The 23,246-nt window shown below is 46.9% G+C and overlaps 1 protein-coding gene across 5 annotated transcripts in view; it reads left to right on the top strand.

The window, feature by feature from the left end:
* The first annotated feature begins 1,709 nt into the window (after positions 1–1,709).
* Positions 1,710–23,246, top strand: part of CEP162 (centrosomal protein 162) — a 24,601-nt gene continuing 3,064 nt past the window's right edge. For 4 of the 5 annotated variants that reach the window (XM_061567849.1, XM_061567852.1, XM_061567850.1 and 1 more), the window contains exons 1-26: positions 1,710–1,986; positions 3,966–4,126; positions 4,695–4,833; positions 5,644–5,817; positions 6,646–6,781; positions 7,628–7,704; positions 8,080–8,322; positions 8,848–9,057; positions 9,482–9,667; positions 10,840–10,924; positions 11,184–11,463; positions 12,347–12,554; positions 13,276–13,410; positions 14,430–14,560; positions 15,252–15,533; positions 15,889–16,011; positions 16,109–16,221; positions 17,042–17,153; positions 17,536–17,662; positions 17,774–17,937; positions 18,319–18,423; positions 18,769–18,999; positions 19,476–20,167; positions 20,625–20,766; positions 21,823–21,921; positions 22,896–23,030. In XM_061567849.1, the coding sequence (XP_061423833.1) occupies positions 4,064–4,126; positions 4,695–4,833; positions 5,644–5,817; positions 6,646–6,781; positions 7,628–7,704; positions 8,080–8,322; positions 8,848–9,057; positions 9,482–9,667; positions 10,840–10,924; positions 11,184–11,463; positions 12,347–12,554; positions 13,276–13,410; positions 14,430–14,560; positions 15,252–15,533; positions 15,889–16,011; positions 16,109–16,221; positions 17,042–17,153; positions 17,536–17,662; positions 17,774–17,937; positions 18,319–18,423; positions 18,769–18,999; positions 19,476–20,167; positions 20,625–20,766; positions 21,823–21,921; positions 22,896–23,030 (4,392 nt within the window). In that variant the 5' untranslated portion in view covers positions 1,710–1,986; positions 3,966–4,063. The remainder of the gene's footprint in view (positions 1,987–3,965; positions 4,127–4,694; positions 4,834–5,643; positions 5,818–6,645; positions 6,782–7,627; positions 7,705–8,079; positions 8,323–8,847; positions 9,058–9,481; positions 9,668–10,839; positions 10,925–11,183; positions 11,464–12,346; positions 12,555–13,275; positions 13,411–14,429; positions 14,561–15,251; positions 15,534–15,888; positions 16,012–16,108; positions 16,222–17,041; positions 17,154–17,535; positions 17,663–17,773; positions 17,938–18,318; positions 18,424–18,768; positions 19,000–19,475; positions 20,168–20,624; positions 20,767–21,822; positions 21,922–22,895; positions 23,031–23,246) is intronic. The other variant, XM_061567851.1, reaches the window with a different exon arrangement.

Raw genomic sequence — 23,246 nt, 5'->3', positions numbered from 1 at the left:
TTCGAAAACGTTTTTGGTTTAGCCATATTTGTTTGTTGTAGTACAGAGTTCGACTGATAACTTTAATCTAAATTGTTTTATGATTGTTATTGTTTGACTTGCATCCCACTGGGTTTTTACACACAGCATTGACATACGGTGCTTTTTCTGGAAGACTTTGCTGTTTTTTCCTGGATTTTTCTGTTTGCGCGTAGTCACTTGAAGATTTTTTTTTGTCATATTCAGTTTTTTTCGGTAAAGTCACGTAGGTAAAAAATCTAATAAATGAAAACAACTAAATGTTTCATAAAAAAATCAAATAAATGAAAATAACTACATTTTTCATTTATTTTATTAGATTTTTTTTACCTACGTGACTTTACCGAAAAAACCAAAGAGTATGAATCCTTGCAGTCACGAAAGCTTCAAATCTAGAATGTTTTTGTCACTTTAAGATGTTTCTTGTTCATGTTTTTGTTTGTTGCGTTTGCATCCGATTCAAGAGCCGAATGGCTCACAGGGCTATACCAAATAAATTTAACTGAAAACCATTCGCTTCATTGTGGAGAATATGAATAACAAGATGAATAAGCATACAATTCATAAGATGAAGATGATGTACACGTATATACTGTATATATAAGATAGCAAATTAAGTTCTAAGGAGTGGACAGTTCAGTGTCAGAAAGTTACAACAAAAAAGACAAAAACCGATAGGAGTGCAAATTATAGGAAAGATAACCATAAAAAAGACAGTATATATGGACAAATTGCACAAGTAAATGGTAGTGTTCATCTTCTTGGTTCTTTCGGTAAAGTCACGTAGAGGGGAAATAATAAAATAATAAAAATAAAACATAATAAAATACAATTCTCACGACGTTTCGGCCACAACGCAAGCAGCCGTCCTCAGGTGAAGAACAGGTCTGTCAAAAATAAGTAAAACATCAAATAATTCTCACGACGTTTCGGCCACAATGCAAGCAGCCGTCCTTTCTGACATACCTGTTCTTCACCTGAGGACGGCTGCTTGCGTTGTGGCCGAAACGTCGTGAGAATTATTTTATTATGTTTTATTTTTATTTCATTATTTTATTATTTCCATTCTACGTGACTTTACCGAAAGAACCAAGAAGATGAATCCCTGCAGTCACGAAAGCTTTAAATCGAAATTTAAATGGTAGTGCTTGAAAGAGTAGGCAATAGACACACCATAAATATGGCATCTATGGCTCCCTCTAGTGGGAGACACCCCAGAGCCAGCAATTGCAGGGCTGCGCCTTTGCCTTGACAAGTGGCGTAGTGACGCGTTGCGTACGTCGCCACGCGGCCACGTGCTGCGTGATGACGTAATCACGCAACGCGATTAGGAGGTGGGGCGCGACTAAGTCACGTGCCGCTCTTTTAGCCAATCGCGTGCAGATGCCGGTGACGTCACGAGCGGCGGGTTTTTTCCCGCGGGACTTTCGGTTGTCAGGTCGTGAATCGATTAATCGATTACTGCGTGTTTCAATGTCGCGTTGTCGATTCGCTCGTGGGATCGTGGCGTGCGTGAGAGTCATTTAAAATAGAATAATTCGTCTCATATACACCGATGGATCGGAACGAACGAGACAGGCAAAAAAAACCCGAGACAGTACAGACGCCACGGAAGAAACTACACGTGGGAATCGGTTGCGGAATCGATTCGTGATCAATCTCCAGATAATCGAATCGCGGGGGATGCGGATCGCCGTTTGTTTTGTTGAGCGGTCCGTCCCATTACAAACATGAACGTGAGTGACAGCCAACGTGTTTAAAGTGTCAATTACGATGGCAAATAGCCGCGTAATTAACATGCGTCGCCTTATTAAGTGTTAAAAAGGGCGAAGCTGTAGTTAGGTCGTGGTAATATTAATATTTTGTTGGTGATAATAGACAGAGTACGCGCTCGCTCTCATCACAGTGAGGTGATGAAGACGACGATGGTGGTGGTGGTGGTGACTGTGTTCTCCTTCATTTAACCAGGTGAGACACGCGTACACTCACTCCACTGCTGGACTAGTTTGAGGTGACTTTGCTATAGATGCCCCCAGGGTCTGGAATGCTATCGCAAATAGACTCCAGCTCGGATCATTACTTACAAGACTTAGATTTGAAGCTTTCGGTAAAGTCACGTGGGTAATAAAATAATAATAAATAAAAATAACTAAATTAAATGACAATGTGATAATAATAATTGAAAATAACTAAATTAAATAAAAATTTAAAAACTAAGTTAAATTAAAATCACAATGTGACGTGCGGAGCCATAGGAGTAGAGTACAACAATGTGGGTTTTACTGCACAGCAGCCTATAGCACCTGGTATATCGTACTGCGTTGATCACCCATCCAAGCACTATCCAGGCTCAAACCTGCTCAGCTTATGAGATCTGATAACAACAAGGGGGCTTGCTCTAGGTACATTAAACTTAATGGGCAACTTTTAAAAAACACATCAACAGACTTGGCATCTACATCATGAGACCTCCTTTGCCAGTACCAAAATATAAGAAAGCTGTCTCTGGTGTGGACCAATCAATTTCAAGGACAATGCATATTATCAGTGGTTTTTTTTGCATTCTGACCACAAATATTATGGTTAATGCACACATGATTCTTTGTAAAAGGTTTCAGTTTTGTTGCCAGAAAAAATAGGAAAACCCTATTCTTATATTTTGGTACTGGCAAAGGAGGTCTCATGATGTAGATATTTACCCCAAGCCCTCATTACTTTGATAGTGTATTGTCTTTGTGCTGTCCTCTGGTCTAGCACCGTTTGAGACGAGGCTCAAAAGAAAGCTGTCTCTGGTGTGGACCAATCAGTTTCAAGGACAATGCATATGTTATCAGACTGTGTTTTTTGTTTGCATTCTGACCACAAATATTGTGGTTAATGCACACATGATTCCTTGTGAAAGGTTTCAGTTTTGTTGCCAGAAAAAAAGGGGAAAGACCAATTCTTAGACTTGGCATAATAACCGAACAGCCAGAGATTGGAGTACCGTGCGTCCAACGCGGAGGTGGAGCGTTGCAATCAATTCAGGTGCTGGGTGCATTGTTAACATCACAGGGTCGTGGGAGGGTGCCGACGGTTAGGGGAGGCCTTCATCCAGCAGTGGATTGATCATTCCCACGGTTTGACAAAGGGATGAAGTACATTTAATCAGCCAATCTTTCTTGTATGTGCATCGGTGCACATTACAGCAGAACGAGAACGGGAGAGGGGACTAACATAACAGACTTTGCATAAAAACCAGACGTGAAATAAATCGGTAATTGATGTCATTTAATCAGTTGATGAGCCCACTGAATTGCATGCATTGCGTCCTTTCTCAGCCAGGTGAGATCATTTATTGACGTACATATAATAATAACATACCTGTCAACCCCTGATCAGTGCCTACCTTATTACAGACCAATTCACACCTTATTGGTCACCCTGTACCCTTATAAATCTCAACGTTCATCTTACAAAGTCCCATCACTAGGGAGACACACAAACAAATATGCAAATTTTGCCGTATTTAAACGGCTGTACGCCGTATGAAAACTAAATTTCCCTGTACAAGAATAGGGGTGGGTAAACCATATGGGTTACCAGGTATGTAATCGGATCGGGGGGCCAGCACCGCTAAATGAGACCACAAGCCCAATACTCTGATCCCTCGAATGGTTTCTAGCCGCAGCAATTCCACCGGTTTGAATGGTGTATTGTTCTCCCCGTGGTCACGTGTACCGTATTTTTCTCCGGGTCCTCCGATTTTTTCCCTCCACATTTAGAATCAACAACATCCATTTAGAGTATTTGTCTGCTATAAATGTCCACGTGATGATAATCCACTTCGTTGAGCTATCATTTATGGCCAGTTCGCTTCTGAAAAAAAAGAGCCATACAGCTCAAGTGGGCCTTACCTGGTGAAATAAAAGATAAAAAATAAATTCTTGAATTCGGTGCCTTTGTAGGTGGATGCTTGCCTTGGTTCGCTGCCACCGTGAATGATGTGGCAGTGCCGTCGCTGCCGAGTGCCGAGGTGAGCAAGCAGACCCTTTCCTCGGCCAACATGCAGCGTGGCCAGCTCACAAAGGAGGAGCTGGATGAGCAGTTTGAGAAGTTCATGAAGGAGGTGAGATTTTGCTGCTGCTGATCTGCGAGTCTTAAGAGCCGGGCGCGGTGGTGCACACCGATTGGATGCAAAGGGTTGGTGTATTCTAAAAATTGCTGAGCTAGACGGTGAAATGGCTGAGTCTCGACAATCACTCATTTTCAAGATTGTCAATAAAGTTTGGTCGTTTGCCCATTCCCACAAATGAGTGTGATTCTGGACGATAGCTGATATATCTACCTGCAAATCTATGCATACAATGGGGTGACTCAAAAATCTACACACAATGGTTCACAAGCCCATTTTCTGTACTGCAATATCCTGGTCACCTCGCAGTTCAGCGAGTTTTAGAGTTTCACAAGTATGCAAGATCCACCAACTTTCACCTCCAAAGATCTGCGTAGCCAGGCATGCACATTCACACCCTGCTAAGAATCAGAACTGACATCACGAATAATTTCAATAACTGGAATTCGTCCATTTGGTTCCAGAGAACAGTATTTTTACGGAGCATCGTGTGCGTGTTGCTTTCGATGTCACGATTGTCAAGTGGCTTACGCATCGCTGCGACGCTTTGTGTCGTTTAAAGTCGCTGTCCGACGAATCTGATTTCACTCGCTCCGGGAGAGCGAGCGCCGTGGGGAGCCCGGAGCGCTCGCGTGACGCAGCCTCAGCTGCGCCAGAGCGGCGGCCCTGGTGGAGCGATGACCGTGACGTCAATCCCACCGGTCAGAGCCTATTCACTTCTTCACGTTCACCAACCTTAATTAAAATCTCTCACACTGTCGCTCGAGAGCATCTTAAGTGCAAAACTAAGGGGCAGGGAGGAAGCTTACCACCAAACATGGAACTCCTTCACTACCTCTTTTCGAGTGGGCATTATTCTTAAGAGCATTCATTTGGGAATTTAGGCACCCGCCCCCCTCCCTTTTTTTTTACAGGGGTATCAGAGGTTAGGAAGACACCAGGGTTGCAGAGTTTATTGAAGCAGTTTATTGAAACATGCGGTTTAGACAGGTTTTCATTGCACTGTAATCCATAATTAGTTTGTGCCAGTGTCTTCCTCCTTTCATATCCTCTGTGTACCTGAATCGTCTTGTTAATAAAATACTTTAGAAAAAAAAAATATCTCACACTGTGATGGCTCTGGCAGCCAGTACAAGTTGTCCTATAGATTGTAAGATTGCATCTTGTGACTTTACTTGTTGAAAACCGCTTTCGTACAGCCAGGTAAAGTGGTCCAAAAAACATGCGGAGGTTGGAATCTTCGGTCCTAATGTAGTCATTCATTTATTGATGAATGCAGTGCATTGTCATGAGTTGGGGCCTAAATCGGATTCAATAACCTATTATTTTTTTCCTGCTTGTATTATCGTGTATGCGTTATTTCAACATTGTTGTGTCTGTGTGATCTAGCACAAGAAATATATCATTAGCATATAATTTGCATACATAAACATGTATTTTACATTCAAGATTCAATGCATTTATCGTGAACATAGGAATATATTTGTGTCGCTGAACTGTTACATGCTTAGGGCTGAGCGGGGCCACACGGAACTTCCTCAAGTCGTCTCGCGCCATTGTGGAGGAAGAGTCTGAAGATGAGGCGAAAGGGCAGCAGCAGCAGAGCAGCCAGAGGCTTCCCCGTCAGGATGTCCGCAGGGGAACAGCTTCTGTCTCCATCAGTCGAGATAGCCTTGAAGTGGACGGTGAGCTTGTCCTCTGCACACCTTCACACGTGTTGAGAGTGTCAAGTGGTTAGATAGATGTGTTGGAACACCTCTCTGTGGGATCAAACTACATGCTGTATGGTGATGTTATATCTCTGCTAACCATGCCCGGATTAACGCAAAGTATGGGTCTCTTATATTTTTTGTTGTATTTTCATTTATGATGATTTGCAATTATCGTGATAGCTGTGGTTGTCAATTTGTGTAGATTTGTAATTAATTGTAATTATAGGACAATGCCTATGACTAAATTAGCCTGAATGCACCCGATCTCATCCGATTTTAGAAGCTAAGCAGGTTTCAGTCTGAATAGTGCTTGGATGTGCAACCACAATGCATATAACTGGTGTTATACACTGCTGTTGGGCTATGTTATGGGCAGCAAAGTGAAGAATATCAAGTGTCACACTGTAATCTTATGCTCTCATGTCTATGCTACGTTCACCAACCCACGATGACCAGTGTGGTGAAGTATGGTCACAACCCCCACAACCTGAACAGCATAGGAGAGCCCTCATCTAGCAGTGGATTGATAAAAGAGGGCTGTACATGTGCAAAATAATTATTAGGTGCTCTGTGTAACACAGTGTCAGTTGGGCATGACAATGAACCTGTGTATTATGCACACAAATCACAAAGTCACTTTTATCGTTAGATTATGGAATAAGTCACAAGTGATATTTGCCACCAGTGTTGTGATCCACGAGTGAATATTTCTTTAAGTCCAGTTTTCTCGTTTGAATGCATGCGTGTGTTAATGCCGTGTGACCTGCGTTTGTGGGCTCGGCTGGGTGGCGGCTTGGGCAGAGGATGTGGCGGCGTTTGGGTTGGACACCCTGGAGGAGCAGGAGGAGAAGGAGCGCTTCTTTCGGGAGCTGAGTCGAGGCGGGGTATCCACGCCTCACGATCTCGCTCAACAGCACTCGTTGTCCTCGCCACCAGGGTGAGAGTTCCCTCCCACCCGTTTACTCTGTCCTCGTTTCTGAATTACCAGGAATTCTCGTAGAATTCTCGTAGAATTCCTGGTAGAACAATAAAATAAGGTATTTGTGGGGTGGAGTACTGTTACAATGGCGAGTGCATCGCGCTACAAACTCGGTGGTTTGATATCAATGGGATCTTTTGCCAGTATCCAAAATGATGAAAAATGAAAATAGATTTTAGCCTTTCTGGCAATTCCGATATATGCATTGTGAGATTTGCATTGTCTTTGTACTGTTTGCCTTTTGGCATTCTCTGGTCTATCACTGGTGAGACAAGGCCATAAACAAGGCTGTCTCCAGTATAGGCCAATCAGTTTAAAAGAAAATGCATATATGATCAGAGCATGTTTGTTTACATGTTTTGCCACACGTATGTGTCGTGAATGTAGACTTGATACCTTGCAGAAGGTATTTATTTGGGTTTGAACATCTTAACATCGGTGGTTTGAGCTTCGGCCAAGGCTAACATGAGATTTTCAGTGACATCTAAACCAGTTCCTGCCTCCCCCACTTCAACCCACACTGACCAGTGTGGTGAAGTCTGGTAAAATGACCCCCTTGACCATCACAATCTGGTGAGGCATTCATCCGGCAGTGGAGTGGCATATATTTTGCAATATTTTAAATAAAGTTTGTGTATTTAAAATATTTTTTTTCGTTGTGCCTACAGTGGCACAAATACCATGTATTTTAAACACTTGATTCTTCTGCCCTTTTCTGTTATGTCTCTGTCAATGACTATTTAAACTTTTACAGTGAAACTTTCTGTTGAGGTTATTTTTGTATTCAATGTTTATTTCCTGCAGCTCAATACGAGAGCGGAGGCCCATCTCAGAGGATTTTGACGACAGCCAGACAACAGTGAGAAGGACGTTCCCTTCAGGTAAAGTGCACTGGCAACATTGATATCATCATCATTATCATGTATTGCTTTAAATTGCAACTCATGCAAGTACAAAACAAATCCCAATGTTCCAAAGAAATGTAAGAAGCACATTTGAGCAAAGCACTGCACATTGTTCCTGCACATGACCTTAGAATTGACACATTTTTCCCAAGGCAGCCAAGGACATTGTATACACTGGAGGAAACACAATAAACGGACACATAGGACAAGTAATGCAGTGAAGTGCAGTCGGTACTTTTTAAGTAATTTAATATTCATGTATTATTTTGTATCAAAACATTTAAGACAAGCTTTTAAAATCGTAAACATTTTATTGAGGAAGCACATTTCATCCTTTCGTATCTGATACAGGTCTGCACAGCATTGACGTGGGTCAAGAAAGTTCGACGGGCATTTCGCAGGCTGCACGGGATGTTTCAGAAGCAGCAGAGCATCCGGGAGCAGCTGCAGCGGCAGCAGCAGCAGTAGCAGTGAGACCTGAGATCACAGGGCAAGCAGACAGTGTGGGCCACCCCGAGAGTCCAGCTCCACCCAAGAACGGGGGGCCAAGGAAGCCAATTGAAATCCCAGCACCGACCGGCATGCTGGCAAAAGGTTTGTGGTCGGAGGATAATGCACTGCTGTGATCTTTAAAATTTCTGGAATAAAATTGTCAGCTCTTCACCAATCCATTCAATTGCTGGATGCAGTCATGTCAGAGACAAAACACCTGTTATGCATGGTGGTTGCCCACCAAATCACTATCCAGGCGAAAATCGTGCTTGGCTTCTGACAACTAATTAGATCGAATGCATTCTGGGTAATTTGGTCAAAGGCCTAAAGAGTACTCCACAGGCTGGCATTGTTTAATATAGCTACCATAAATGGTAGTAAATTTAGTATTTCGATTTAAAGCTTTCGTGACTGCAGGGATTCATCTTCTGGGTTCTTTCGGTAAAGTCATTCTACGTGACTTTACCGAAAGAACCAAGAAGATAAATTAAGTTTGTTAAGCTACATCACTGGGGCTTCAAAATAACCCAACATTGTCTTCAAAAAGCTCATAAAGAGCACTTTTATTTTTTAAAGTTGTCTCATACAGTACATTTATTTCTGTGTGTGTATGTATGTTATTTCCAGTTGCCCTTTTGGACTCAATGGATTCGACGTTGGACACTCAGAAGCTGCTTTTGGATATGAGGCCGACTCTGGACGATCACTATGAGGATGATTATGAAGAGGACGATCATGAGGGGGACAATCACGAGGAGGACAATCACGAAGAAGACGAACGTGAGGAGGGCAAGCATGAGAAGAGTGACACTCGCAATGCCTCTGCACCCACTGCAGGTGCTTGCTCCTCCTGGCCTTCACTCCCCTCGCCACCTCACCCACGCAGCGCTCTCGGTTGTGTTTGATAAACGAAACTATAGACTAAACAATTTTTATTTTATCAGCTAAGGCCCACTTAGCCATATAGCTCTTTTTCAGAAGCGACCTGGCCACAAATGAACACCCTATGAAGTGGCTTATGTGGAAATTTTATAGTAGCAGTCAAATACTCTATAAGTATGTTTCTAAATGTGGAGGGAAAAACCAGAGGACTGGAAAAATAATCCACATGGTCACGGGGAGAACATGCAAACTCCAAATATAGAGGCGTCAGAATCGGTATAGAACCCACGACCTCCTGTATACTAGGCGAGGTAGTTAACATCTCGCCACCGTGGTGATGTCTCTGATGCCCCCTCCCAACCCACCCCTGCATCGCCAGGACCATGGCTTGCAGAGAGTGGCAGCGAACTGGACTCGCTGTGCCGCGTCTACAGAAGCGCTGGCCGGCTGACGGGAGGCAGCGAACCTGGGCAGCCGATGTGTGACCCAACCAGCCATCCCACGGGTCACCCTGCAGGGGCAAGCTTGCATGTACAGCCACATGGACTGTTTGCCACTGGCTCTGGTAAGTCTCCTTAACTGTCCTGCTCTGGCTTCGTACAATGAAAGATTTAGTAAACAAATTATAGATTGTTAAAAGCAAAGTTAGAGTTTAGTTATGCATTCACACTTTTGAACGAACTTAACAATGTGAACCCATTATACTAGAAAACATACCGTTATGCATTTATTCTGCTCTAGATCCAACTTGCCAGTGTGTTTGCCCTTGCAGTTATCCATGTTTTCATGGATCAGCAAATCAATTCGTTTCTCACCGTTATTTTGACAGATTTCTTCCCCCCTTCCTGCCTCCAAAAATTCAAGAAAAATGTAAACAACCGATGTTTTTTTTTTAACTACACGCTTCACATTTTACAAACGAGATGAAATTGCAACCCGCCATCTCAGCTGGCGTCACGCCTGCAAGATGCTTTACCACGCATCCCTGCGGCGCGCGCCGGGCTGTGTGGGGGTTTGCGTTTCGCTCGAATGCACGTCCAGGGTGGGTATGGCGAGCAGCCCAGTTGCGCAGAAGTAGCGTAAACCACCCCCAACTGTAGCACCCCCCACCCACCCTCCGTTCCGTTATGGTAACAATTAAGAGGGGGAGTCTATCTCACGATCTCACCCCCTTAGGATCTGTCACCAGAACACTTTCAGATTATCTTAATAAAGTGTGGGTTTTATTATACGGTAAGCACACCCCTTGGGAGCGAGGATAGGCATCTGTATATCCAAAGTAGTGTGCTTATATATAGAATATAAACATGGGAGCATATAAGTACAACAATGGGGTTTGCTGTACTGCCCTGTGATTGGTTTCCCATCCAAGCACTGTACAGGCTCAAAATCCTGATTAACTTTTGAGATATCATATCAGGCACATTCCAGGTGATTTGGTCATGGGAAATAGTAGTAGTAGAGCATTATCTATGATCAGGTAAGAGCTTGTTGTGGCCAGGAGTCGGTTTTTCAAGGGCAAACCGGGTAGAAATTGGGAAAATGGAGTGGCACTTTATGGGCAATAGAGTGGACGTTTAATGGAGAGACTGGTTCCTGCTATGATAATATTGGGTTTCCACCACTGGATAAGGCTCTCATTGTTGACGAGTACTACCCGCATTGTTTACATTAGTAAAGCGACACTGTGACTTGTAATTTAGACTTGTCAATCACCCACCTGTTATTTTTCTGCAGAGGAGGCTCCCACACAGGAAGAGCTGATGAGGAGAATTGAGAGTGGAATGCCATTTGCGCGAAGCTTCGATCTGTTGCCTGCCAGGTAGGTGGAAGCTTCACTGCATTACTTCTCTCCCAGCTCATGGAATAAAGACATTTACTTGTCCTTACCCCTATACCGTCCGTCTCCTTGCTCATGTTCATGGTTACGGCACACCCCATTTACATGCCAATTCCCATGCCCTCTGAGCCTCCAGTTGGGCCTGTGTACACCCCCACTGTGATATAAAAAAAATCCGCTGCTCCTCGCATTGGAAGGCTTGCCGACTACCGCAACATTTGTCACGCCCGGTGCCATGCAGGTTGCACCTAGAAGGCCCCTCCGATGTGACCCCGGAAGAGTCGCAGCTGGAGCCACCTACGGCCCCGACGATCGCCGCATCCTCAGACACCAAACTCGATTTGGTGGGACTAGGCGGACGGCCTGAGGTTGACGGTGTGGCACGCGGTGGTGGTGACGGTGCTGGTGTTGCGGGAAACCTTGTGGGAACTGCCGACCCGTGGGGAACCGTGGCGTCGACGCGCAGGAGTGAAGGCTCGTCCCCACAACGGGGGTCCGACGTGCGACACGCGATCCAGCAGGTAGGGTGGGCACACGGCAGTCATGCCCCCCACCCGCACTGTGCAGGTTAACACCTCGTTGCTGATCTCCATGTGCTCTCACCTGATCTGGTGTCTGATTTCACTGGAACAAATCTCTAATGAAATAACATTTAACCTTCACCACTTATCCGTGTCATATGGTGGGTTTTTCTATGTGGAAAGCGCATTTTAATGATCAGAAATAAAATATTTTATTTCATAACATTTACTCTCTGAATAATTGCACACATTTTCGTTTGTATGCTACAGTATGTGCTACAACATTAACGGGACCTTTAGAGCCAGTAAAGTAAACCAATGATGATTCCTAGTACTGATGAAAACGTATTTAATAATTCCATATTGGAGTTTTGTGGTAAGGCATTATACATGTACAGTACTTTGTCATTCCACTGCTGGAATTCGGCACCTCCATACCCTGTGGGTCTTGGGTGTTATCTGGCTGTTCACAACGCTGGCTACTTTGGTTTGGTGAAAACGGGGCAACAGTGGACTTTGCCACACTGCCCTCTGCTGCTCACCACGGAACCCTATGCTGCATAGCGACCTGTTGTGCACAGTGGCTTGCCCATCCATGCACTCTGCAGGCTCAACATTGATTTGAGGCTTTCGTGACTGCAGGAATCCATACTCTTTGGTTCTTTCGGTAAAGTCACGTAGGTATAAAATAAAATAAATTACGACGTTTCGGGCGCAACACAAGCGTCTGTCATCAGGTGGGAAAGCATAGTCTACTGCTGAGGCAGACTATTTTATTTTATACCTACGTGACTTTACCGAAAGAACCAATGAGTAAGGCTCAAAATTGTGCCCGGCCCTACAATCTTTAAAACGAGCCTGCATGTGGCCTTGCGGTGTGCAGTCTCCCAATGTAAGACTTCAGGAGAGCAGAACAGCCAGAGTCGCGGAACGGCAAGTCGCGGAGTCCCGCAAGCTTCGAACCTCCAGCCCGTATGCCAACGTGAAGAGCTCGGGGTATGGCCGGTCACCCAGCCCCGCCAGAGTCGACCGGCCCACGAAGACTGGGCGGGCATCCACCAGGCACACCCGGCCACCAGCGACTCGTGCAGGTGACCCTCGCATCTGATGCATCCGAGTGAACTACAGTCAAAGTTTCAATTATCTGTGGTCATAGGCGGTGGAAAGTGTGGCCCGCGTAAAAACTAATCTGTGGATAATGCAAAACATACAATCATACTTCACAATGGTGGTCAATTTCGGGTTGGCGAAGGGTGCAGATTAAATCCTGCCCCTCATTGAGTACTTGATTAGAATGGGTCCCCCCCCCCTCCCACTATCCAGTGCAGATTCTCAGGTGTTCATGGCTCTCGAGCTTCTTTGCAACATCAAGGCAGAGCCCCATGGATGAAGACAACGTGTAAATTAGGCCATTAAACCATATTTATTTCTTGCCTATATAGAAAGGGCATGAAGACGTAGAATGCCTCATTTAGTTTTTATTGACATTTAAAGTAATCGGTTTATTTTTAACACGCTTATAGCCACATGTATACCGAGTCACTGACCCCCGACGAGTGAAGAGCAGCTCATAATAAATCCAGCACACATGCAAAGATGTACTTTTTAAATCGCAAATACAGTCAATCCACAACTCCGGATAATACACCCACGGATAATCGAGAGTTAACTGTACTGGCTAAAGCTGTACTCGATTCTGTGGCTGCCCGGGTACGACGGACATACTCGTGCACGGGGTATCTGTTGAACGGCCCCTGGTAAGCGATGGCGGTGTTTGTTACGTAGGCTTGAGTGGCACATCTTTTACTGCAGCTGGGGGAGCCGAAAAGAAGAGCCGTGCTCCCATGCACTCGCCATCCAGGGGCAGGACGCATACAAAGACCGAACCGCGGTTGAACCCGGCCTCCACGTTCAACGCCAACCCTCGTCGCAGAGAAACCCGAAAAGGTGCTCAGCACGAAAGAGTGACAGAGGAATTTACAATCGGTGGGGACTCAGCATTTAATATTAATAGAATAATTGATTACAATTATTCTTATGCTCAAGATACATGCGTCAAATAAGACTATGAGGAATAGATTATTTAATGAATCATGAAACTGTTCAGCAAGTGGTATTGTTATGCAAAATTAATTAATGAGACAAAACAAATGAGGCAGACAGTTTTAATGAGACCGTGCAAAGGAGTCAAAACATATTTTTGTTGAATTGTGACTCCATTCCGTGATAATTGTTTGAATTACAGGGTGGCATGAATCTTTACATGCCCAGAGGGAACCTCCGCTGACTTGTGTTGAAAATGTATAAGCAGCTGTGTTGGCTGCCTTCAATTATGACCAGCGGTGAAACTATAATCTTTTAGTGTGCATGCATGAGTGTTTGCTTGCATTTATGTCGGCGTGTGTGTGAGGAGCAACCGCGTAGCAGTGAGCATACTGCACTGCAGACCTGGCGGGCCGAGTTTAATTTCTGGTTTTGGCTAACAGCAGTGTGCGAGTGATACCTCAGCTGGTCCTGGGGCTCCTCTAGGTTGACTCAGCCTTAATTGAGTGCCCGATACAGCGTGTAAACATCAGCAAGGGGTGACAAAAGGTGGCTGGCGCTTGGTGCTGGTCACGCCACCCCCTTGTGCATGTACATATGTATGCTGAACTTCTTTTGAACTGTACATAGTCAACCGTGCAATTCAGAGTTACGGGGGAAGGACAACAAACTAAACACCAAATGCACTTCTTCAAAAAATGCGCTTTCAACTTAGTTTTAAAAGTGCATAGCTCCAGTGGCTTCCTAATATCGGAAGGAATAGCGTTCCAGATTGCCGCCGAAGCGCATCTGAAAGTGCGCGATGCAGTGACCGTCTTTGTGGCGGCATGCTGGCCTCAAGAATAGAGGCTTGCTATCAGCACTTGCCTCAACAGTATGTGTAGGCTGAGTGCGAGATCTTTGTGTCTTCTGTTTTTATTTAGCCGACCTCCCGCCGGTGCCCAGGGCGGGCGTGTTCGTGGACGACGACTTCATGTCGTGCGTGCGCTCGCTCGCTGGCTACGTGGACGGGCGCGTAAGGAGTTCTCTGCTTTGCGACTCGTCTGAGAGACAAGTGAGAGCGATTGCAGAGAGTCACTCGCACTCTCCAAACATTCGCCGTTGCTTAGGCAGGAAAGCCTATGCTGGGTGGCTTTTTGCAGTTGGAATTTATAAATACTTTCAGCTACCATTATTCACAGTGATTTGTTTATTGTTACCATTTTGTGGTGCCAAATTATTCCCACAGTGATCAGAGAGGGCTTGTCCCCCCTTAAAGCCCCTGATGCAGTAGACAATGATGGCTCGACTGTACTGATAATTCCAAACAATTTTAAAACTGGTAAAGAGTTGTCCCTGACCTGCTGCTGTATAAAATTATAATATGGTCACAATTTTTATTATTTTGAGTTAGTGACCTAAAACACACTTGTGTGTGCATTATATACAAAATATGGCAAGGCAGATCCTATAGTCACATTTGCGCTTTTTTGCTGTTTATAAATAATATTTTCATCTCTTGAGTTCCGCCACGTTGTTTGGCATCGAGTCCGACGTTCGGTGCATGTGCTGAGAGCTTATTCAGAAGCAGAAAACATCGGAGAGTTATACGACACAACCATGGATACCAAATGAGTATTGTTATTTGCATGTATTACTCTTATTATTGTAACAATTTAGCTTTTCCAAGATCGCCAAAGGACATGTGAATCCCCTAGTTAATACAGAAGTGTGCATTAAAGAGCTTTGCTGTTGCTTGTGTTTAGGCCGACCACCTCTTTCATGGGGCCTATCCTTCCTCCCCTCCACGAGGGGGAGCCTCGCCCCCTACGAAAGAGCAGCAGGGCGGTCCCACGGCGGAGCTCCATCACGGGGATGGCTACACAGGCACGAGGGAGAGAGCCGGTGGCTCTGTGCTTGTACAGGAGCCGAGCAAGGAGCTCCGCGATAGGTGCACGGAGTTCCTCCGCCGTGAGGAGCAGCTGAATGCGGAGCACGCGAGGGAGATCGCCGAGTTGAAGCAGCAGAACTTTGTGTTACATGCGAAAGTGAGCCTCCATTTATGCTTCGGTACTTTGTGCACATTTAATTCCAGAATAATGATTGTAATGATTCACAGAAGGATAAATGAAATTGTAAAATGTGTTCAAATAGAAAAAAAATAGGCATTTTCTTGGCCATACCATTAACATGTTGATGCTGAAGGAGGACCATTTATCAAAACATTAACCTACTAGACATTTTTTCTGTTAGGGATTGTAATTGACATAAGTGCTGAGTTTTTATTTAAATTTTGGGGTTACCGTTCTCCATTTAAATAATCAGAGTGGATGCGATGAGCATCCCTGCATCGTCTAGCACAGCAATGTCTAATCATTCCTCTGGCTGGACTCGCCGTGTCAGCTGGTCGGCGAGGAGAGCGCACGGACTGAGAGGCAGACTCCGGGCGACACGGTGGACGAAAAACTGCACCACCTGGAGAAGGAGCTGCGTCAGCAAGAAGTCATTATCCAGGGCTACCACCAGGTGCCGGGGAGACTGCAGTGTCACTGTCAACGTTGCACGTATCATCGTCGCAGTGTTGTTTCCATTGATGGTGCTGTCGTGCAATCGTGGCTTGTAGGAGAACGAGCGACTGTACAAGCAGGCTAAGGACCTCAAGACAAGGAACTGGGAGAGTGAGCAGCGAATGGTCCATGAGAACCAGCGGCTGAGCGCAGAGCTTCTCAACCTCAAGTGAGTCGTCCCTGTCGACCCGTCGTCTAACGGCGATCACAGTGAATGTTGCGATATTGCTAATGCGGTAGCGAAAAAGCAATAGATGGGTAGGGAGCAGTATCTTTCAATAGCAATGAATAGCATTGTAAGTAATGTTAACTATTAAATACTGTAATAATGTAAAATTACATTTTGGTTTCTTTTCATGTGCAAAACATTACATTGATGAGAAAATGGCCCAATACCCCAATGTAGGACCATCATGAAAGCCAGTGTTGAAACACAATGATATTTCATGCCTAAATAGAATATATTTATAGGTATTTGTTATTTAAAATGACCTCTGACAGCATAGATTTTCTGAAATGTTTTTAACCTATAGATTAAATTTTATGTAGCTGAAATACTATCAACCCCCGTGGCTGAAGGAAGAGATTGATATCCTACTGTCAACTGACATCTCTGTAGCCTTGATCCAGGGGGTGTAGAGGATTATATCGTGCCACAGACATCGTCACTTTTAAACTTAAGCACTATGGCCATCATTAATTCTGTTAAATGACATGAATACTTGGAGGAAATCTACACCCACACAGACAGGTTTAAAATCAAATTGTTGTACTGCTATCCCCAGGCCACCTTGCAGCCTAGCAGGTTTGGGAGTTTAAGAAATATAGATGAACTACCTTTTGACTCGAAAGTGCTGGTTAACTGGTGTGCACCAACACCCCTTGGCAGTGAAACTTCACTCGAGGTGTCTTATGTAACCCGTCATCGGGCTGTGTGACCGGTGGCCTCTTGACACGTCCCCAATTGACTCATCGCTGTGTTGGAGCAGGGAGGAGCTGGCACAAAAGAAGGAGCAGATTTCCCGCCTGAGAGAAGCCGTCGCTCCCACCCGGAACCGGTCGGTAACTGGCGACCTGGAGGGGGAGCTGTCAAGTGCGCAGGTGACAATCGACACGGCGAATCTCTCTTTCGTTCAATTATCTCGTTACGACTTTGTTGTGGTGCACGCTGGTCACCAGTAAGCTGGAGGCTCCAGCTGCGAATAGGGTTGGTGGACCACTCAGGGACGGAGCCTGTGTGAAACACTCACCTATCCGATGGGCAACGTTGTGTCAGTAAGAGGCAGCCTTGAAAGTAGTTACTTGACGTATGTGTGAAGCAAGAGCTCATTAATTATGCAGCCCTGCTTCATTTAATTGTCAAATTATGGGAGGAGGGAAATGAGGGTGGATGTAAATATTTACATGTCTCATGGTTATGTCTTGAGGAAATGTATGTAAGGCATTTAATCAGACTCATCACCTGAACCTTTGAATTGAACAGCGGGAGCTGGATAAGTTGAGACAGGAGGTGAGGAGCATGAAGCTGGCCAACCAGAGCCTGGAAGTGGAGTTGAACAAGGCCAAGAAGGAGTACGAGAATGCCAAGACACAGGCCACCTACCTGTCAGGTGACATCTGTTAACATTGAGCTCTCCACTACAATTGCAAATGAGGTTATTGAAGGAAGATGCAGCATAAAATACAAATAGCTGAAAATAAACATGCGCCGTGGCTCGCAGGTGACAAGGAGCACGAGCTGAAGGTCGTGGAGCAGCAGCACCGGCAGGAGGTGGAGCGCCTTGCCCGCAAGGTGGCGTGGTACGCCGAGAACCAGGACATGCTGGACCGCGACGCAGCGCGACTCAAGGCTGCCACTGCGCAGATTGAGGCCCTCAAGCAACAGGTGGGGCACCGGCGCAGAACCGATATACGTACTGCGCCGCGAATGTGGATCACGCAGAGTGTTGTGCGCGTGTCTACACACACACATTCACTTCTTGTGCAGAGCTGTGAAACTCGTGTGTGCATGTCAGTATGCACACAATAGGCCACACACGCACACAAGGTGTGTGGCCTGGCAACTCCCAAAGCCATTTCTGTTATGTCCCGCATGTGTTATAGTGATATAAGGAGCCTTTCAGAGAGCTGCTCTCTCTTCTGCAATTCGATAAATGCATTGTTCTTTCGTTGAGAGCACTGTCTTTGGCAGGGATACCAAACAGAACTGTGGGTGTTACAAAAATCCATCTTTATCTGAATACTACATCCCACGTGTGCTCGCCAGGTGGAAGAGCTGCAGGCTGCCATTCGGGACCGGGGGGAACAACGCCGCAGGAGCACGGGTGAGCGAGCGGCTGACGCCCGGAGGATTCAGGACCTGGAGAGACAGGTGGGAGAACAGTGCGTGGTGTGTTGAGACAGCTCGGCCATGGTAGAGTAGTGCGGCACGGGAAAAGACGGCACTGGGAAAGCGGTGGCACAAGGTTCGTTATGGTGTAACGTGGACAGTGAGGCAGCATGCGCTAAAACACTGTCGTCAAACTGCAGTGATAAACAGCAGAACTTATTTAAATTCAGTTAAGTTCTCAAGCTTCATTGATGATAGTGTTAATGGTGGTCGTCATGGGTGGTGGTAATGCTGATGCCAATCAAACTAAGATGACAGTGGCATTAATGATGGTCAGGGTTTTTAATGATGGCGTCAATGATGATGATGATGACGACGACGATGCAGGTGCGGGAGATGGAGGATATCCTGCGCCGGCGCCACCCCAACTCTCTGCCGGCGCTCATGTACGCGGCGGCGTCTGCGGGCGACCGTGCGCTGGGTTCGGACGTGGCACCAGGCGGCTCGGCGGAGCTGCTGGAGCGCCGGCTGCGCAAGCTGGAGGCGGAGTTGGAGGCCAAGGACGAGGAGGCCAAGCGCGGCCTGCGCGTCATGGAGCAGCATTACAACAAGATGAAGGTGAGTGAGGTTGCCGTGTGACTCGGGGACCTGGTACTGCCTCGGACCACTGAGCTGCAGCTGCTCAGATGCTCGGGTTCTTGGTCACCAATTGTCATACAAAACACTGTAATATTAAGTATTTGTTGTCACTTGGTGTTTGTTTATTCTAGCTCTGAGACTTAACTTTTGGTTTCATTGACATGCAGCCAAGGTATTTGATGGTATGCTTCTATTGTGGATAAAGAGGCCGATGAAAGTAACTTTAGTAGTTCTGTAACATCTTATTCCAGGGCCATTCTCTGACACGAGGTAGTGCACTGCTTTCTGCGAGAGATCTGGATGGACATTTTGACATTTCGTGACACGATGCCTATAGCACAGTTGGAATACGTTATGGATGAAAGCAAGAATGTTATTATTGAATATCATTGTTAACATGAAATTTTTGTCGGGCTGTGTGCCGATTTCGAATTTCACGATTCTTTGCCCTGCAGCTGCAGTACGAGCAGAGGATCAAAGGGCTGGAAGAGGTTCTTAGAGAGCGGCCGCCTCCCTCCTCCGGTACCGGCTACTCGCCGCACTCGTCGCTCGACCACCTGTCCGTGCTCAAGGCCGGTTACGAAGCTCGCGAGCAGGCCCTGGCCGCCGAGAACGAGCAGCTGCGGCGCCAGCTGCGGGAGCTGGAGGGGAGGGGCGCCGCTCCAGAGGGCCACTTCAGAGACGGCGCTCGGGACGCAACGGACCAAAACCGCCTGGAGGCGGCGGTGAACGAGATGAGGAGGAAGAATGACGAGATGGAGGGAACGGTGGGGCGGGCGGCCGCCGGTGAGACACGGCCGGGCAGACGGGGCGGTAAAAGCGCCCGTCGCAAACACGGCAACGTCAAGAAGCGTGTGCAGTTTGAGGGTGAAAGGTCGAAAGGCTTGGGTATCGCCGAGGCGAATGGTGACGCGACTGCACAGGCGCTGAACCTATACAATGATGACAAGAGTGGCAATGGTGGTGGTTGTGGTGATGGTGAGGAAGAAGAGGTGGAGGAATCGGAGGAGCGTCACCAGCGGGGTGCGGAGTCGCCCACGCAGAGCGCTCGGCTCAAGGCGGAGATGGAGCGACTGGCGCTGGATGCAGAGCACCAGCGGGTGAAACTGCAAGCCCTGCTAGCGCGGGCTGAGGCAGAGACTTGCAGGTGATGGGCACTATGAAGACGCTGCTAAAGCTCACGGGAATTTCTGTCTGTAAATAATTCCTGATTAATGGCATTTGTTACGAGTATGGAGACCGTTGTCTGCGCGTGCGTGCTTATCGTATCTTATTAATGTAATTTATATAGCGCCTTAACCAAGTGCTGTGGGGAATGGTGTGTAGCGGTTAGTGCACTTCGCTATGCTTAACAAGTGATATGTGAACAGGTTATGGCCCCCCCCCACCCCCTAGGTTGACGCGGCCTTAAATGTGTACCTGGTGCGGTGTGTAAACATCAGCAGTGGGAATACAACGTCGGTTAGGCACAGTGCTGGCCACACCACCTCATGCAAAATTTTAGCCTGAATAGATGATCATGAGCAGCACTTTTCGTAACAGTCTATGGCGCTATAAAAGGGATCTTTGTGTGTTTTGTACGTTTGTGAAATTAACGTGTGCAGGTCCAGGGAGGAGGCAGCGGCACAGATAGCAGCACTGAGGGATGGCCACAAGAGGGAGCTGGAGCGCTTGGTGGCACAGCAAGCACTCCAGCATGCCAGCACGCACACAGCCGAGCTCGCCAACCAGACCAGCGCTCAGGAGGTGAGCGTCTCGCTGGACTGGACTGTGCTGGGATCCGGGGTTATGTTGACCACAGTGCCACCTGGCCGGGTGATCGTTCATAGGCGTGGTCTGTGTCGTGCTCCGCCAAACCTTTGTATGTGCAGTGGCATAGCGCTGGCTGCTGGCGAAAAAGGGGAACTGCGGTGTACGGAAGTACTCAAGTCAGCAGGCCACGATATACACGAGAGGGGGACATCTAGGGGAAAGGTCACAGAAGGGGCCCATCGGAAAGCCTCAGGAACCCGCTAGTAGGTTTCAGAAAGGGGGCGTGGCCGGGATGGAGCGAGGCCACGCTGACAGTATAAGAGGGGCCCCTGTGGAAGTGGGATCCCCGCCGTGCTGCTCAAGTTCGTCGTCGTCACCATTCTTCTCGTCGCCGTCTCTGTGTTTACATCCCGGGGCGCTGCTAGTCAGACAGCCTACCAACTGTTCTAACTAAGTAGTGCCGCCGACAATAGACGGTCATAATAATAGTGTGCACCCACGTCGGGTGTTGTGTGTTATCCCGGTGGTGCTTGCTAAATAAAGAAGTGCCTCCAAATAGAGGCCGACCGAAACTGAATTTGACTTTCGGCCGAAACTGAAAGTAAACCGAAAGTTTACTTTTTGGCTTCGGCCGAAACAGAAGCTATGCCGAACGAGGCCATTTGCCAACTTTCGGCGCCGAAACCAAAACCGAATTTCGGTCGGCCTCTAATTAGTAGACCGCGGTTGCGGCTGTAACCTCGCTCGCAAGCTGCTGCTGCTGACGTGTGTGTGTGTGTTTGCAGCCTATGGCATAGGATTGCCTAGCGCCGACTGACCGGCTGATAGACGTAGCACTAGCGTTATATTCTAAAAATAGATCTTCGGTTGACGAATGAAAGTCAATATCAGTTTCGGCCGAAACCGAAAGTAAACCGAAAGAATTTCGGTCGGCCTCTACCTCCAAGTCTTAGTGTCCCCGAGTTGAGTCTCTACATATGTACGTACGTTGAACTTCTTTCGCACAGTACGTCGCCAACCGTGCTAATGGGTGTTGATGATGCTGTGCAGGTGATGATCGCTCACCTTCGACAACAGCTTTCGGAGCTGCAGGTGGAACACGAGGAGCTAATGTTGTCACGTCGCCGCGAACAGACGCTGCAGGACCAGGTTAGTGTGCCCTGACACCAGAGTGCGTCTCGTTATGCTTTAAGACTGACATTGAATAAACGATCGAACAAATTGTACTCTTGCCGAGAGCAGCGTTGTGTTAAACTCTGAACACATTTTAAACATGTGTGCCGCTTATAGTCAATACTTTTCACTTCATTGGGCAGTTAACCAGTTGAAAACCCATTTGACATGGTGTACATTTATCACAAGAAAGACAGGAGTTGAATACGTGGAGAAAATCCTGGCGCAGTGGCACAAGGAGAAAGTAAATCTGGCAATTAAATAATATTTTTTCACAACTCTTTGTCAATCCAATACTGAATACTTCAGCGCGCTGATCAGTGTGGGTTGTTGAAGGAGTGCCGAGTGGGCTATCGCCAGTTCAGATATCATTCTCTACTGATGTTAGCCATTCCAGGAGTTGAACTCAGGTTGCTGGATTCATAGCACAGTGCGCTAACCACTGTACCACCACTCCACACTGTAAAGAAGAAACAAGATGGGAAAAAGAAGCAAACGTTATCTGCCGCGCACTTAGGTTCTGCAGTTTGAACGCAGGCCTGTATGCCCAGTGCAAGTGACATAGCCAAATGTATATACCACGCACCGGTACACCGGTGCGTGGTATATACATTTTGTCCCTCGTGGAGAGTGGCAGTGCAGCGGTAAGCGCGCTGCGCTACGAAACCCAACTACCCGAGTTCGATTTTCATGGCCAATGCCAGTGATCATTATCTGAACTGGTCCTGGGTCTCCCCTAGGTCGACTCAGCCTCAAATGAATCCCTGGTGCAGTGTGTAAGCATCGCCACGAGGGAGACAAAGGGGGCCGGTCGTGGTGCTGGCCACCTACCCCCTCCTGTGCCGTGCTGGCCTTCATAGGTGCTCCGCTTACAGCACTTGCCCCAACGGTCTGTTAAGGCTATTTCGGGCGTCTTTATTCTTTGTCCCTTGTGTGGTGCACGGTCACAGGTGGTGCGCCTGCTGCAGGAGCTGGGGGAGGCAAGGGAGACGCACACCCCGGAGATGAAACAGTTCCGCGCGCTGGAGGCCAAGGTGGTGATGATGGAGCAGCGGCACTTGCGCAGGGAGCAGGAGCTCACACAGGTGGGCTACTCTACTTGCCCCCTCACGACTGGCAGTTACACACTCCAACTACTTTACGCATATGAATGTATTCGCGGTACACCGGTGCGTGGTATATACATTTTTAATTTTTTTCGCAACAATTATTGATGTTCCCGCGATTCGCAACCCTGGTCAGAAATCTTGCGGGGTGCGTCAACATCAGCGCTCGTGATGTCGAAGCGGTCGGAAAAGACG

Source organism: Lethenteron reissneri, chromosome 5, assembly GCF_015708825.2.
Source record: "Lethenteron reissneri isolate LAM-NWPU_2019-01 chromosome 5, ASM1570882v1, whole genome shotgun sequence".
NCBI lineage: Eukaryota > Metazoa > Chordata > Hyperoartia > Petromyzontiformes > Petromyzontidae > Lethenteron > Lethenteron reissneri.
Note: the sequence above shows the minus strand (reverse complement) of the source record. Positions and strands in the feature narration are given on the sequence as shown.